Source organism: Talpa occidentalis, unplaced genomic scaffold, assembly GCF_014898055.3.
Source record: "Talpa occidentalis isolate TD23 unplaced genomic scaffold, MPIMG_talOcc4v2.1 talOcc4.16, whole genome shotgun sequence".
NCBI classification, from domain to species: Eukaryota; Metazoa; Chordata; class Mammalia; order Eulipotyphla; family Talpidae; genus Talpa; species Talpa occidentalis.
Window position 1 is genome coordinate 53519400 of NW_023601653.1, and position 17250 is coordinate 53536649.

The 17250-nt window shown below is 37.7% G+C and overlaps 1 protein-coding gene across 21 annotated transcripts in view; it reads left to right on the forward strand.

Moving 5' to 3' along the window:
• The window catches only part of SOX5 (SRY-box transcription factor 5), a 1024531-nt gene that overhangs the window by 993347 nt on the left and 13934 nt on the right, over positions 1-17250 (forward strand). For all 21 annotated transcript variants that reach the window (XM_054696382.1, XM_054696384.1, XM_054696380.1 and 18 more), the window contains one exon: positions 864-1009. In XM_054696382.1, the coding sequence (XP_054552357.1) occupies positions 864-1009 (146 nt within the window). The remainder of the gene's footprint in view (positions 1-863; positions 1010-17250) is intronic.

Here is a 17250-nt window from a genome sequence, read left to right on the forward strand (position 1 = left end):
TACCCTGAAATCATGCAGATTAGCAGGGTAATGTGCTTCAAGTAAATAAATGACCATTCTTAAAATCAAGTTGAAAATTAGTTTTGTTCTTTATACCTGATAGTCTTTAAAAGAAATACTTTGGCAGTGAATCTGTGTTCCACTTACTCTGGACAGTGGCGGTGCAGACACAAGGAGGGCATTTGACAACCTTATTAAGGGTGTGAACTAAGTGTGGCTAAGGTACCAGCAGCCAGGGTTTCTTATCAAACAATTATAGGTGTTTGGTTACATTCTGAACTTGAAGTGTAGCTATTGAAGTTTGTATCCACAGCAAACCAGTGCCACCTGTGGTTTATTTCACCATAAATGGATTGGGGGAAAATGTTCTTCTTACAGTAAGATAATTACTCTTCCTTCTGTGTGTAACAAACCTAACAGCGCTATCCACTAACTCGAAACTGATCTTCCTAATACTATTATGAAAGAGCCAAAAGGAGTGGTAATGATTATCAGTACCTGTAGCCCTTGGTAATATTCAAATGATCCTCACATGAAAAAAAAAGTCACACAGGTTTTATTTTTGCATTGCAAAATATTCAGAGTTTACAGAAAAATTGTATTTCAGACTTCTTCCCAAATAGGTGGAAATAGCCTTATTTTACTTAAGTATTATATTTTTAATAGAGACATTTGGCACCATCGTCATGTATTCAGTCATCATCAATTATTCATTTGTTCTTTCATTTTAGACAAATTCCATTTAGAAATTTATTGTATGCCAGACAGTTGCTATAAATCAAAAAAAAAAGTGATTTTTGTGGTGAAAGGTTACCCTGTCTGCATTTGTACCAAACATACCCTTTGTTCTGTCACATCTTCAGGTTATTTAAATGACCACGATGCTGTCACCAAGGCCATCCAAGAAGCCCGGCAGATGAAGGAGCAGCTTCGGCGGGAGCAGCAGGTGCTGGATGGGAAGGTGGCTGTTGTGAACAGTCTAGGTCTCAATAACTGCAGGACAGAAAAGGTGAGTTCATAAAATAACTGACTTTCCAAACCACTTAAATTCGCTACATGCTTTTTTTTTTTTTTCTTTATTCACCTCACAGTCCTCAGAATAATGGTTCTCCCCTTTCTGTGTCTCCTTCTCTCTATGCCCATCATAATCAAAACCACAATTCTCCCACCTCCATCTCCAAACTTTATCTACAATGAATATCCCTTCTTCTGCCATCAATCTGCATTATTATGAAATGGTATTTGAAATATCTGAGTCCCAGTAGAAGTTTTGCTATACTGAGATGATTAACTTGTATTTGGGGATGAGCTGGATTTGGAAGTGTGGAATCTTTTTTAATCTGCATAAGCTTGGATGATACCCGTGCTGGTGGTCAAAGCACCTTGGCTACTGAGCACTGTCTAGTTGTAGGCAAGTTTAGGCAGTAAAACTGGTGAATACATCTGAGATACAGTAATTTCAAACTTTTGTCTAAACTAGATTGTATTTTATTGGTGAAAATATTGTAAATTTTTACACAGTGCTAAGAGTGATGTGCTTCTTTGGGTAATATTTGAAATGTGTTAAACTGAAATTTTAAAGTGTTACTGAATCCCCTTTTCATAATTCTATCACTAAATAGATACAGCTGATAGAAGAAATGATCAGCTACTTAGCAATAACTTGAAAGTTAATTATCATAGGAAGCTTATGAGTCCAAAAATATTGTCCAGAATGAGCAGATTGCTAATTTGGCTGGCTTTCTGGTTTCTCGGGTTTCATATGGAATTTTATGTGTAATCTCTAAGAAGCGAGCAATGTGCACAGAGAAGGTGAAATGTACCCATGATCCTGTCACAACTGTACCTTTCTATAGCCCAAATATGGGTCCAAAAAAATGGAGGAATGATTTCAGTGCTGCTGTGCCTCTGGAGGGGACAGCAGAGCACGGACCAGTGTGTGTCCCTCGCACTCTCACAGCAGAAGAGCAACGCAGGTGCAGCAAGAAGGGCACACCATTTTCTAGCTAACACCAGAAGGGAAAAGGACAGGCAAAGTGACAGCTCTAAGAAGGAATGATAGCAAGCATAAAGGAATTTATATTCAAATATTTAAACATTCTTGAAAGGATGCTTGAACAGAAATTCCTTTTCTCTGCTCCCCATGTAGAAATGAGTTTAACACTCAGCCAGATGCTAATGCAAAGTGACTCAAGCTATTCCTCGCAAGCATAGCTAAATTGCCGTTATTTGTTAAGCGCATTGAATTCAGCTGTGGATACAGCAGTTGGTTGCATTCAGCAAGCATCTGTACCCTTTTTTTTTTTTAATCCTCCAAAGCAGACACAACTCTACCTATCTCCCCCCCTCTCCTCCCCTGTGCTGGCTGGGAATTGTCAAGTGACAACCGACCAAATCCTTTTGGACAGGAAGCCTTCATCGCGAGTTCTATATACTTGCAAAACAGGCCTTGTGGTTGGATCAGGGAGCCCATTAAAAGCACTTTGATGGTATGGAAATTCATCTTCATGAAGCTCCTAGGCCCCTAAGCAGCATGCTGTTTAGCTGTGGTTACAGATCAGTCATTCACATCGGAGGGCAATAATTGTGCTGACGGCTTGTAAGGCAATGGAAGTACATAAAATAATCCCGGGCCTTCCACCATGGCACTGAGAGTTAATCTCCTCTAATACACATCAGCTGTTGTTCTAACGCATGCCTTCATGCCGGCTCCAGTGACTCTGCTCAGCCTTTGATTAAGTAACAGGAGTGGAACCATCTGCATTCACTTTAGTCCCTACTTGTCCATTGTTAGGGAGCCTTGTTTTGACTTCCTGTTCCACCCCCACAATCATACTTTATCTTATTTTTCTGATTAGCAGCTTCCATTTGGGTTGTAGGGCTCTATTGGAAGCTACTACTTTCAATTTTCCTTTCTCTTTTGTAGAAATACAGTAACTTTAAAAAAAAAAAAGTGTTTTTGAAGTAATACCTGCCAAAATCTGTTGGCCGGGTAAGATGTCTCCATTCTCAAAGAGGTTATCCCTTTGCCATGCACTTTCAATGCAGTTGAATTACATTATCAACAACAGTTTTGTGTTCTTGCAGGTTTTTAAGTGAAAAATTTTGAAATATGAAAATTAAACAGTTTCATTATTAAAATGACAAACTCGTCTGATACATACGTAAATCTTGACAGAAGGATATGAATTAGCTCATCTCTTAGATTGCCTTTGACACCTGAGAATAAAATCAAGATTATTGCTACTCTCTTTAAAGCAAGTGTTACTGTGGTTGCTTTTTCCTGTTACAATAGCTTGTGCTGCATTTTGCTATCTATATATTGAGTAACATTGGTTTACTGTACTGAATGTCTTTTAGGAGTACCAAATATCCTCCACCACAGTGGATTAGACTCTCCCCCACTTTACTACCCTAGTTCTGTAGTCAGTTTCCAAGGCTCAGTTTTCATTTGTCCCTTTGCACATGAATGAAATCATGTTATTTTTCTCCTCTGAGAGATTTCATCTCTCTTTATAGCTGCATAGTATTCCATTGTGTATACATATCTTTTTTTAATCCATTCAACTGACCTTGGACATTTAGGTCATTTCCATAATTTGGCTATTGTAAACATCCCTGCAGTGAACAAAGGATCACACATACCTTTTCAAATTGGTGTTTTTGTGTTCTTAGGATAGACACCTAGGAGTGGAACTGTTAGCTCACATGGTTAATCTATTTTTTAATGTTTTGGGATATGTCCACATTGTTTTCCATACAGCCTGATCCAGTTAGTTAACAGACCCACCAGCAGTGTATGAGGGGTCCTTTTTCCACAACCTGACCAATACTTGTGTCTTTGTGTTATTTTCTTTCTCACGTGTGAAGTGAAAACTCATTGTGGTTTTAATTTGCATTTCCTTGATAATAAGTGTAGTGCCAGGAAGGTACAGAGCAGAATCTCTATAATCCTATGTAGATGGATCAAGTGGGGTCCTAGAGCCCTCGGTGTCTTTTTCAGGCTTATATTTAGCTTTTACCAGGTACACAGCAGGCAGAGGTGCCAGGGGGCCACCGGGAGGCTGGCAGGCCTTCCGCCCCTGGCGAATCTTCACTCTTTCTGGGCTCTCTGGCATTTTCTTCCTGCTGGATCCAAGTCACTCTGCTGGCGTCGCTGTGATGCCGCCCTTAGAAGCTCAGTCTCAGCCCAGGTGTACCCATCAACATATGCCCGCACCCCACTCCAGGGGCCCGCCATCAGGCATGCATTCAGGACCACAGGGATCCATCATTAATGCTAATGGCAGGAGGGCAGAAAAACCTGATAATCACTTACCCTACAATAGTGATGAATAATTTTCCACATGCATATTGGACTTCTAGATGTCTTTTGGAGATATGTCTATTCAGACCTTCTGCCCACTGTTTTTATGTTGTTGAGTTTGAGTTTTCTATAGACCTTGGATATTAACCCCTTGTTGGATGTATGTAGCTTGGGCTTTTTTTTTTTTTTTGAACATTTCTTTTACTTGCAAAAACCTTTTAGTTTGATAAAGTCCTATTTATTTTTTATTTGTTTCCATGACCGTTGGAGTCTAGTCCCCAAAGACACTGCTAAAGCCAATACTACAGTGTTTTGCTTATGCTTTCGTCTGTGTATTTGATGGTTTCAGGTATTACCTCAGGTTATTTAGGTTTTGAGTCTTTGATCCATTTTGAATTAATTTGTGTGTATGGTGTGAGCTAGTGATCTAGTTTCATTCTTCAGCGTGTTACTATCTAATTTTCCCAACATTTGTTGAGTCTTTCCTTTCTCCATTATATACTGTTGGCTCCTTTGTCACATATTAACATGTAAGTGTGTGTTTGATTTTGGGCTCTCAGTTCTATTCCACTGATCGGTATATTTTTATCCTAATACTATACTGTCATTTTTCAGTATTAATAACCAATCTACATCTATATGACACATGGAAATGAGATGATGGCAAATTTATATCTTTTAATTAGTAATAATTCAACTTTGTACAAAAGGTATTGTTAGGAGGAAAAGGATGTCCTAAAGCTAATTCCATACAGGCTTTGTGGACTCCACCCCCACCCTAGGCCAAAGCCAAAGACACTGGGAACTCCAAATCCCATCACCACCAAAGGGAAGGTGGCTGGGACCTAAAGGTGGGGTTAAGCAGCCAGGTTGGTATAAAGCCAGACACGTGGGCTTTGGAGGGGTCCCCCATTTTGACCCTCTGCCAGCTCGCAGCATCCGGCCAGCTCGGAGAGTGCTTTTTGGGTTTCCAGGTCGGCGGATTGGGTAGGACGCATTAAAGACTTTATTTCCCTATTTTCTCCCTGAGTTGTACATTTTCCTATTTCCTTTTCCCTTGTAAATAAACCTTTTATTAACCTTTTGCGTGTGCCTGTAGTGGAGTATTAATAAGTCCCTTTTAAGCTCGCGGGTGAGGACCCACAGCCAGGCAACCCGTTCAATATCAGGGCTGCCCTATAACAGTATTAGGGATGGTAGTGTGCACTACCTATACTATATTGAACAATATGGCTTCTACCTCTGTAGAATTTATGGTATATAACATTATTTTGACTGTTAATCATAGCATATTTATATATGTGCCCCACTTATAGGAATTTAATAAAGACCCCATATATCTTAGTATAAAGATCGTTTTTGTGCTTTTGCATACAGGTTTTTTCCATGAAAATTTTATTGATTTGCTACTCATTTACAAGAACATGTAAATTTTGGAACGTAACTTCACACCTCACCATGTGCAATAGCTTCCAATACACTATCACCTTATCCCCTCTGAGCCTGTTCTCTCCCTTCCCCACTGGTAGCCACCATAGTCTTCAGAATCCATATAAATCATTTCTGTACCAGAGTTGACAAAGGGATAGACAAAGCAATATCACTATGTACATTGAGTTGTCATTTTCATATTACTTACCTTTTAAAGGAGTTTTGTAATCATTCCACTTCATCCATGGACAAAACATGGGTAGATGAATAGTTGGTTTGAAATTTGACTTCAGAGTTCTTAAAGGAGATGTAAATAGAATGTGTGATGAAGTTCCTTTTTTGTGTTGTGCCATCATGTTCTCATATCGTTTCAATCACAAAAGGACATTTTTTGCTCTAAATCATTTTTTTCTCTAAACCCAGAGAGTATATGAAATGTAAGGAGTCAGGGAGAGAAAGACAGAAAGGAGCTGGGAAAAAGGAAAAGGTGAAGGAAAAGAAACTCAGCCTGGTGCTTTCCATCACTCTAAAAGGTGATAGCATGACCTGAGATCCAGATAATTGGAATCCTGTCGTGGAGATCCATTTTCTTGAGTAGGCAAACCTTACACACATTAACTTGTCTTCACATTTCAAATGACCAAAATGGTTGTTCCATCTAGATGGTCCTAACCCTGAAAGCTGTAATTGGACAGTGAAAACAATTAGAGGTGTGAAGATAGGAACAAATGTTTTCCAGTAATATGTACCAAAACACATAATGAAAGTCATTTTTACTGAAACACATTTTAATTGAAGACTTTTAAAAGATTTTTCATTTCTTTACTTTTCTTGGAAATGTTTCAACATACCCAAGAACTGTGTATGTCAGGTTTCTTGGAAACTCTGGGACACAGTGTTATTTATAATTGTCATCTCTGGTTAATTATAGATTGTATATTCAAATAATGTTATCTTTTATCACACAGCTCTATTACAGTTTAATGTTATGGATGAATAAGTGAACTTCTCAGGTAGGAAGAATCAGAAAAAAAAAAGGACCCTCTTACTTTTGTTTGGGGATGGAAAAAAACACCCACTTTGCTTGTCTCCAAAGGGCATAGTGTTTTTTTTTTTCTTTCCCCCTTTTTATTGAGGTAACATTGTACAATTTCTCACGTCAGGGATAGTATATATCACACCATTCCCACCACCAAATGTCCAGCCACTGTCCACTACCTACTATTCAGTCCCCTGTACCCATACCTTCTCCTCTAACCATCATTCCATAATCAGAGTCTAATTTGTGTCTGTTGTGTTCAATTTGCTTTCACTTTCTTTACATTCCACAAATGAGCAAAATTTTATGGTATTTTTCTTTCTTCTGACTCATCTCACCATAATCCCCTCAGAGTCCATTCACATTATTGAAAATGCAAGATTTTATCTGTTTTGTGGTTGAGCAGTTTTTCATTGTGTGTATATATACCACATCTTCATCCACCTATGAATTCTCGGGCACTTGAGTTTCCATATCTTGGCCACAGTAATAGAGCTGTAATGAACATAGGAGCACATATATCTATTTGATAGGTGTTCATATGCTTTGGGTAAATACCCACAAGTCAGATTACTGGATCTTATGATAGCTCTACTTTTATTTTTTGAGGAACCTCACAATTTATATTGGTGCCAACAGTGCACAAGGGATTCTTTTTCTCCACATCCTCACCAGCTTTTTTTTCTCTGTGACTTTTGGATAAATAACCAGTCTAACTGATATGAGGTGAAGTCTTATTGTGGTCTGATTTACGTTTTCCTAATAAGTAATGAAGAACTGTTGGCCATCTGTAGGTCTTCTCTGTGAAATACCTATTTAGATCCTCTGTGCACTTTTTAATTGGGTTGCTTTTTTGTTGTAGAGTTGTATGACTTACTATATGAATTGTTTATAGATTGTGGATATGCACTCCTTGTCTGATAAATGGTTTTTGCAAATGTCTCTTCCCATCAGTAGGATGTCTTTTAGCTTCAATTCAAATTTCTTTTGGTGTATAGAAACTTTCCAGTTAAATATAATCCTGTTTCTTTATATTCTCTTTTATTTTTCTTGCTGTTGGAAATGAATCCACAAAGACATTACTAAGACCCATGTCAAAGAGCTTATGTTTCCTTCTACATATTTTATGATTTCAGGTCTTCAGAGTCTTGAATGTGACTTCAGTATATGATATAAGATAGTGGTCTAGTTTCAATCTTTTGTGTATGGTTGTCCATTTTCCCCAGAACAATGGTTCTGGGGAACATATGCTGTTCAACATTCATTGAAGAGTTTTTCCTTGCTCCAGTGTGTGCTTTTGTCTCTTTTTCATAAACTAGTTATCCAATTATGTGTGGTAATATTCCTGGCTCTCAACCTTGATTCTATCCTGTTGATTCATTTGCCTGTTTTTATTCCATAATCATGCTGTTTTAGTAACTGTAGCTTTGTAGGATAGTTTGAAGTCAGGGAGCACGATACCTCCATTTTTGTTATTTGTTCCTTAGGATTGTTTTGGCAATTTGAGGTCTTTTGTGCTTTTGTGCCTTTATTCTATATCTTAAAAAATGCTATTGGGGCCTTAGTAGTTTTCTGGAAGGGTCTGATGAGAATCGATATTATATCTTCTCTGAATGTTTTATAGAGCTCACCAGTGAAGTCACATTTGGACTTGGACTTTTGTTTTTTGGGAGGTGTTTGATTACTATTCAATTTCTTGTGATAGCTTAGTTCAGATTTTTGGATTCTTTATGACTCAGTTTTGGGAGATTATATCATTAGAGAAATTTATCCATTTCCTCTAGATTGTTCAGTTTGTTGGCATCCAAGTGCTTGCGATCCTTTTTATTTCTGTGGTATCCATCATAATCTGTCCTCTATCATTTCTGATTAAATTTGAGTCTTTTTATCCCCTCTGTAAGTCTGATAAATAGCTCCATTTTGACATACAATCAACTACATGCCTAGGTTTTTGTGACCTTTTGTTTGAAAGTATCTGGTGCCCATACCTAAGAGATTATAAAATCCTTTTCTTTCTTTTCCCACAGCCAATACTAGTGTAACAGAGACCCAATTTCCTCAACTTAAATGAGGAGGAGGCCAGAAGTTTCTGTTAATCTCCTTCACTGCTAATGTAGTAATTCTAAGGAGATAATGCCTATGTTGTATTTATTATCTGTTAGAAGTACATTTCATTAAAGTTTATGAGGAAACCTCAATACAGATGGTCCCTAATTTGTGATGATTTGGCTTTGATTTTCTGACTTTATGGTGGTCTGAAAGTAATATGCATTTGGTAGAAACCATACTTCAAACTTAGTTTTAGTCTTTTCCTGGACTAGCAATTTCTGATAACAGTATTCTTGTGATGCTGACCAGAGGCAGTGAGCCACAGCTGCTAGTCACACATGCAGTTGTGAGGCTAAACAACCAGTACCCACAGTGTCTTCTACCAGCTACTCTTGGGCCTCATCAGAAGACAGAAATTGATGACTCTGTTGCCCTAGCACCACTGTCACCTAGCAATTAATTTTAATTCAGTGCTTTGGACATTCTTCGTGCCCAGTGTGCTTGCAGCTGTACATTAATGGTGAGAACCCAAAACAGCTATATTCTGTTTTCCACTCTGAGTATAGTGTTCAGTAAATATCTGAGCTATTCACTACTTGTAAAATAGGCTTTGTGTTAAATGAATCTGCCCAACTATAGACTAATGTGTTATGAGAATGTTTATGGTTAAGCTATGCTGTTCAGTAGGCTGTGTGAAATGCATTTTTAACTTAATATTTTTAACTTTCAATGGGCTTTTCAGGATGTAACCCAATCATAAGTCAAAGAAGGTCCATACAGTAGCTTTAAGAAGTAATGATTAATTATTAACACATAGTGAGATTCAGGTGTCTGGGGGGCATCACTTCATTAGCTCAGTGATATCAGTGTTGAAATCTCTGTGACTCTGGATTTCTCTTAGGGTCACAAAAAGTTGCTGCATCTTCATCTGTCCCATAAAGGCAGGCAGATTCAGCAAAAAGTAGTTTTCTAAGTTCAGAGATTTGTTTCACTCCACCGCTCAGGAAGCTTTCTACAAATGTCTCATTTGGATAGAACTGGGTCATTTGTGCATTTTTAAACAATTACTGGCCAAAGGAAGAGATACTGCTTTAAATTGATCATGAATCGTTTTCTGGAACTGAATAAGAGACCTTATCTTAACCTCCTTGAGATAAATGGCTATCTTTTAAGATCAAAGAGTATTGACAGGGAAGAAAAGGAGGAACAGAATGGTGGTTGTGTAGGAGAATTAAATTACTTACACAATATATGTAAGGCGTATGCACTCAAGAAAACACTGCATAGTTATAAATTAAATCAATGGCTATATTTTCACACACATGCTGTCTACATGATAAGGCAAAGTTCTGTATTCGTTTTCAAAATAAGCCTGCAAATATATACATGTACCTCTAAAAGTAGAGGATTTATTCAGTTATTTGTCTCTTGAGTTCCTGAAATCTAAACACACATGCTGTGAGTTCATCTATAACTGCAAAAAAGAATAGCTAGGAAAATGTCTTAATTTTCCGTCTGACGTTCAGTGAAAAGTCTTTGCAGATTTCCATAGACTAAGAGGAAAATTAGGTGAATAAAATGTATTTTTAAGTGATGGTTACTAATGACACCAGTTTCTCTTTTTGCTTGTCAGACATATTCGTAAGAAGCCTTAGCACAGACTATAGATACTGACTTGTAAACACAGGTTAAATTTATTACTCTCGCACTTAGAAAATCTTCCAATATAGCGTCTCCTTTTCTGCCATTGTCAACCCTTTCCTTTCCCTTTAACAGAGTGCCAAACATGAAATGACAGTGACCAATGTTGACTTAATGTGGATGTTTAATAATGAAAAAAAGTATGTCAGTCCCAGCATTAGTTACAAATGGCAGTAAGTGTATGGGATGGCAGCCCTGTAATAATTTTACATCCATCATTCTTTCCTGATGCTTCGCTGGCCATCTGATGGATGGGGCTGGCAGTGTTAACTCTTCAGAAACTGACACAGTGTATCTAGTTCAGCATTATCTAACACATGCTCTTTTCCTTAGATAAGGAGAAGGCATGTGAGTGGTTGTGAATTACTGGCTTTGCTTTGAAAAAGTGGATATGAAGGCACCCAAACCTCTGCATTCAGTGGAAGATGCTACAGTTAATTAATGATTTATGGCTGGCTTGTGTAGTTGTTGCCTTTAGCTAAAGAAGTTCAGTTAGGACTAGATACTTCAGTGGTTAGAGAAATTTTGGGAAAGAGGAATGCATGTCGGTTAAATGAAGAAGTGAAATAAATCATTGCGACAGTGTGGTAAAGCAGATTTTTCTAGTGTGTTTTAAAAAATCCCCAAACTTTAAAATCCTCTGATCAGAAACTACCTGGGAACAAGTTAAATTAGTCCAGAGGATTAATATCTTCTCTTTATAAAGGTGAATGCATATATATATATATATATATATATATATATATATGATTTTTACATGTAATGACTTGGTAATTTTGAAAGATACATAAAATCTGAAATTAACTATTTGCCTTTTCATTTTTGGATTTTCTATTCTGAGATTTTTATATAAAATGGGTAGGGAACTGCTTTCTAGGCAACTGATTATTAGAAAATCTAGACCAGCTTTTTACGTGCAAGTTGGCATTTGATCCTTAGGTTTTCTTTTCTTTTGTTTCTCATCCATAAAACCTTCTGAATTCTGAGTGTCTTAGCTAGGGAACACTTCTTATGGGACAGGAGGGGAGAGGAAAACCCCTTAGTGAATATTATCAGCACAGAGCAGCCAGTTTTCAAAGACCATGACAAAAAGGCAAATAGGTATTATGTCATCACCCATCCATCACTCGATATGTCAGCCTTTCAATAATTCCAATCGACATTCTCGACAGGCTGGTGCATGTTGAAGGGGCTGTTTGTTTCTAGAAATTGAGTATAGGCTGTCTATAGCCCTTTGTTCCAGATGGTTTTTTTGGTTTTTTTTTTTTTTTTTTTTTTTGCGTGTCTTTTCATTTCTTTCTTTTTCTTTCTTTTCTTTTTGGGGTATTTAATTGAAATACATGCCGAGTTTGCAGCCTGCAAAGATCAGAGCTGTTTTCGTCCAGCAGTGGTAACTATGCATTAAACATTTTGATTTGTTTGAGCTTGAAGTTTAGTCCTTTTTTGCCATTTGCTTCATGGAGTTTGTGTATATTTACAGCCTCTGCATTTAATGGCCACATGCCTTATTTTCACAGATGGCCAGTGGAAGACTTTCTTTCTCTTAGTATAGCCCGCTTTCAGTTTTGCTACATTTGTCACCGTGCCACTACTTGCAGCTAGCAAGTGCCCACGCTTGGTGGGGAGCAATTATGGTGTGAGTTTTTAAGGAGCTTTTTAAAGGTTTTTTTTTTTTTTCTGTAAACTTTTTATGGTTTAATTTTCAAGCCTAGAAAAGCTGTGCATGTTTTCAAACAGAGAGTCTTGTGTTCTTTACATCATTCTGGTAGAGGGGTTAGTGCAGGACGGTCCAATAAAATGAGACATGCAGGGCATGCCAAATTGGGCTCACAGATAGATACCCACAGGCCTCTTTGGTGATTGAAATTGTCTGTTCACTCAAGAATATGCTCACAGTAGTGTTCCAAAAAAGCAAGTTTGAAAACACTATGCAAAGAGTGATCAAGGTATTTTAAAGGTATATTCCCACAATGAATTGCTAAAAGTTAGAATATATAACAAAAGATCAACAGTAAGTATGCCAAGGTGATGGGGTTGTAAATTTACACTTCAATCCCCACATTTCTGACTTTTCTAAATTTTAAAAAACAAAGTAAGAATTACTTTGGTTGTTTTCAAGAAATGTTACTTCTAAAATTCTGGTTTAGGGCCTCCCCGGTGGCGCAGCGGTTGAGCACTGGGTTGCGAAGCTGCCCGCAGCCTCTGCAGCACCGGTTCGATACCTGGCTGCTCCCTGACCACCGGAGGAGGGTCCCACATGGCGCGCAGACCTCTCCTGCCGCCCGCTGTTCCCCTCAGCAGTGTACTTCGATCCTTCTGCCTGCTCTGCTCCCCGCTCTGGCTCTGGTGAATTCTCTCACCCTCCCACACTTCTGACTGTACCCAGTGCATGTATAAACAAAACAAACAAACAAATAAATAAATAAAAACATGCCTCTATAAAAAAAAAATAAAATAAAATTCTGGTTTGTTAATAGTCTTTTTGTTCCTTCTCCTGTCCTCATCCCCAAGCCCAGACAGCTTTCTTCAAGACTGCTGTACATTAAGGCACTGGAATAATTAGAGACATTTGTATTTAATTACTTTATTGATAGTAGAAGTAGTGTATGCTCTGTTGTCCTTCATTGCAAGTCACTTTACCAATACAGTTTAAAAGTTAAATTCCAAGTATTTTCCTATTTCCCAGTGTGTCACTGAAACTTTCCAATCACACCTTTGCTCCTCTTTTACAAATGAGAATGACTTGCTAATGAGACAGGAATAATTCAAGTGGTAGATTAGCTTATAGACAAACATCTTCTGGCACAAGTGCCAGTTCTGTAGACCAAGGCATAGGAGTTCAGTGCCTGTCTTCCTGTATGTTCCAGCTCTGCTTAGGTGTATGCCATGGTGCATTTTTTGAGGCTTTCTCATGAAAATCTCATTTAAACAGTCAGCATACAAATATATAACTTGTTGCCAAGTCTTTATCTTTCCTATTTCTTCTCCCTTCCTAAGCCTTTTTCACTACACACCTGCCCCTTCACTGGAGGATGAGCTAATGAAACAAAAAGTATATGCTTAATCTTGCTTTGCTTCTCAACTCTGATTAAAAAAAAAGTGAAATTTTAGCTGTTTGTTAAAATGAGCTTTTAAATATCTAATCTATACGTTACATACTCTGTCTCTCTCCTCTTAAAACTACCAGGATAATTGAAAAAATGATCTATAACCCTGATGCACCCAGTCCTCTTTATCAGACCCAGCCCTCTGAACCAAGCCATGACTCTTTAAAATAGTCCAATTACATTTATTTAACTGAGTTTAACTACTGGCTGCTGAGACTACATTCATAAGAATGCTGACAGTGTTATAGCTTTTATTTCATGAAAAGGAAAAATTAAACAGAAAAATCCTATATGTTTCTGTAGTTCAATAACTGAGTTGCCCATTGTTTACAAAACAATTCTCATCAGACAGCATTCCAGTTTTCTGTTTACATGTGTGTGGCCCTCCCACCTACCGGACATCCTGTGTAGGTTGTGAATTCTATTGTTTCTTTTTCTTAGTCTCCTGTTTTTCTCACATTAACCCTTCTGACTTGATTCTGTGCACAGTATCTGTATCTGCCCTGGTGGGGGGAAAAAAAAGCCTTTTTTTAGACTAGGGTTGAATGCTGACCACATACCTAGATATTTGAAATTCCGGGTCTTAGTTTTCCCTCCTCCACAAGTATACACACAGGCACCTCTTCAGTGGGTAAGCAGGCACCATGCTTCACTGTCAGTGCTCAAGTGAACCTTCTGGGTGAAGGATTTATTTCCTACCTACTCCTTTGCACTACTATTCTGTGCATTATACCCTAAGCTTGGAGGCTTCTCTGGACTGGCAGGGTTTTAAGAACTAAATTAGTAATGTTGAATTTGGTCATGTAATTCTCTCCTTTACAAACTGTCTAAATCTGTAAATAATTATTTTTGGACCGTCTCCTCACAAAATATATCTCTCAACTAGACTTTGATTTTTTCATGATTTGAAATATCCTTGAATTTAAGAAAATGATTATGTAATGCCCAGTTTTAAATGGTGTACTTTAAGTTTTGAAACTTACTTTCCTCAAAGGCTGTTCATTGATTATCATTTATGGATAGAAATACAGGTTTGAAAGAAAATTAAAATGTCCTTTAATCCACCCTGTCATCTGACATGAATCGCCCCTTCAGTCGCTAAATATGGCTAATAACTTGAAATCCTCCAGAGAGGTGAAATTTTTGATATGCTGAGCTAGTTGTTTCCATGGATAGACAGCTCTATTAGATGAGTCTTCTGTGGTTCATTTTACCCAATCACTTACAATATCGGTCAGTGTTCTATTGCTTGACTACATACAGTCAAATCCTCGTCTTCACAAATAACAGATCTTGATTCTTCTTAAACTTGCAGATTCTTAAGATACTTAAACACAGCTATTGTCAGTCTCACCTTTCTACCCTCTTCAATGCTCATTTCCAGGGTCGCATGCAATTTCTCCATCATGATAAGGATATTGAGAGGAACATAATCCAAAGCTGAAAGAGTTCAAAATCATATGGTCATTCCAATTCCTGTAGGAAAAAATATATATATATAATATATATACATATGGCCATTATAACACTGTTTCCTCCATGAATCCCTATTAGCTACTGCTTGTCATGATATCCTCTGCTAAGTGCCCTTAGGTAGTCCTTACAGCAGTCAGCTCTGTCTTTTCCAGAACATGCATTAAGTTCCTAAGCTGTTCAACACAGCTTTCTCTATTCATTCATGAAAATCAGAATTAGTTATTTGTCATCAACTTTCTAATATCCTCCTACTTTGAATCAAGTTTTTAACAATCAAATAGAGATTCACCATTTTTTTCCTACAAGTCATTTTACTATCTTGGAAAGTTATATTCACCTGGACTTTGCAGTCTTGAATTCACAGAAACTGTGTTTCATTCCTTCTATCTTCCACTTCATAATACTGCCTAAAAAAGACTTTATATGCCAATACTTTCTATCAGAATGCCTGATGGAAATAACTGTAAGAAATTTAGCTGGAATTACCCTTCAATAAGCATTTCATCAATCTGGCTACCAAATTTCATAAAAAAAGAAATTAGATTGTGGAACAAAATTATTCATTATATTCATTATGTAGGGCAATCTCTAAATTTACAAGGAGAAAAGAATTAGGATTAGATAAGGCTGATTTTTAGATAACTAGCCCAAAGGGTATTTATGCACCTTTCCAACCCCTTAGTTTGTGTGCGATCCTCTAATGGAAGGAAATGAGCATTCAAAGTACTAGGGCATGTCCTATGGAAAATTCACATTTGACCACACAAAGATTTCAACTTGCATTTGTGTTGGTGGGATGTGTGTATGTATATAGCTTTTATATAATTTTTACAAATCTTCCCATTGGTGCTCTTAGTGTTTTGTGGGCAAGTGGTTATTGTTGAGAAAATGGCAAGCTCAGTAAGAATGGGTGAAGCCATGAGGTTGAGGAGATGGACACATGGCTTTTGTCCTTTTGATTTTACTGAAGTTGATTAAAAAAAAAAAACTCTGACAAAAGATTATAATATAATGACTTATCTTCTTTGGTGGTCTTTGAGGTTCACATAATTGAAGGGTTAAAAACCTCTTTTGTTTCTTTCTTCTTCCCGTGTCATTAGGACAGAAAGAACCATAAAAAAGTACAGCCAGAAGGGGTTTAACTGTTACTGAGTCAACATTTGACAGTCACACTCAATTCTGTCATTTCATGCATGTGCTTTTTATGAGTTTTATAGCTTTGTGAGCTTTATTTCAGGGATGTCCATTAGGATAGCTGATCCACAGCCTGTCTCTCTCTGTGTATGTATGTGTCTGATGGGGAGCAAAGCTCATCACTTACACAAATCCCAATTTCAAGGAGCAATGGAGGAACCATCCACTCATGCACTATTTAATTTAGGTTTGTGTAACTAAGGAAATATCTACCTCCTGTAGAGGACAGCTCATGTGCGTCTTTATTTTCATTGCCCTATGATACATCAACAGAGGATGTTCATTTGAACTTTTACTAATCTATTGAATTTTAAGTTCTCTCCTGAGTGAGTTGAACTAATAGAGCAATAAAAGGGGAAAAGGGATAAATACATTGTCATAGTTGGACAAGTGGAAAGAAAAAAATCTCAACAAATTTTAGAGTTGCTGCCCAAATTCTCTTTTATTGCATATCTGTTGACCATCTGGCCTTAGAGGAAAAAACTATTGTGATTTAATATTTAGAATGAACAATTCCTGTAATTTTGATTTATGTAGAAAACATATTTCAGGTGTTCGTCACTGAGAATCAGTATGTTTATGTACTACATTAAGTTCACCACTAAAACGTCCAGATCTACTTTTTATTGTCCCCCTTTTCCTGATTTACCCACCTTCTTCCCCATCCCCTTCTGGTAATTGTTAATTGATCTTACAGTCCAAAACTTTATTTTCTCTAACTCATTTCACTAAGCATAATTCCCTCTTTAGGTCCATTCATGTTATTAGGTAACAAAATACAGGTCTTGGGCCTCCCCCATGGCGCAGCGGTTGAGCACTGGGTTGCGAAGCTGCCCACAGCCTCTGCAGCGCCGTTTCGATCCCCAGCTGCTCCCTGGCCACCAGAGGAGGGTCCCACATGGCGCGCAGACCTCTCCCGCCGCCCGCTGCTCCCCTCAGCAGTGTAC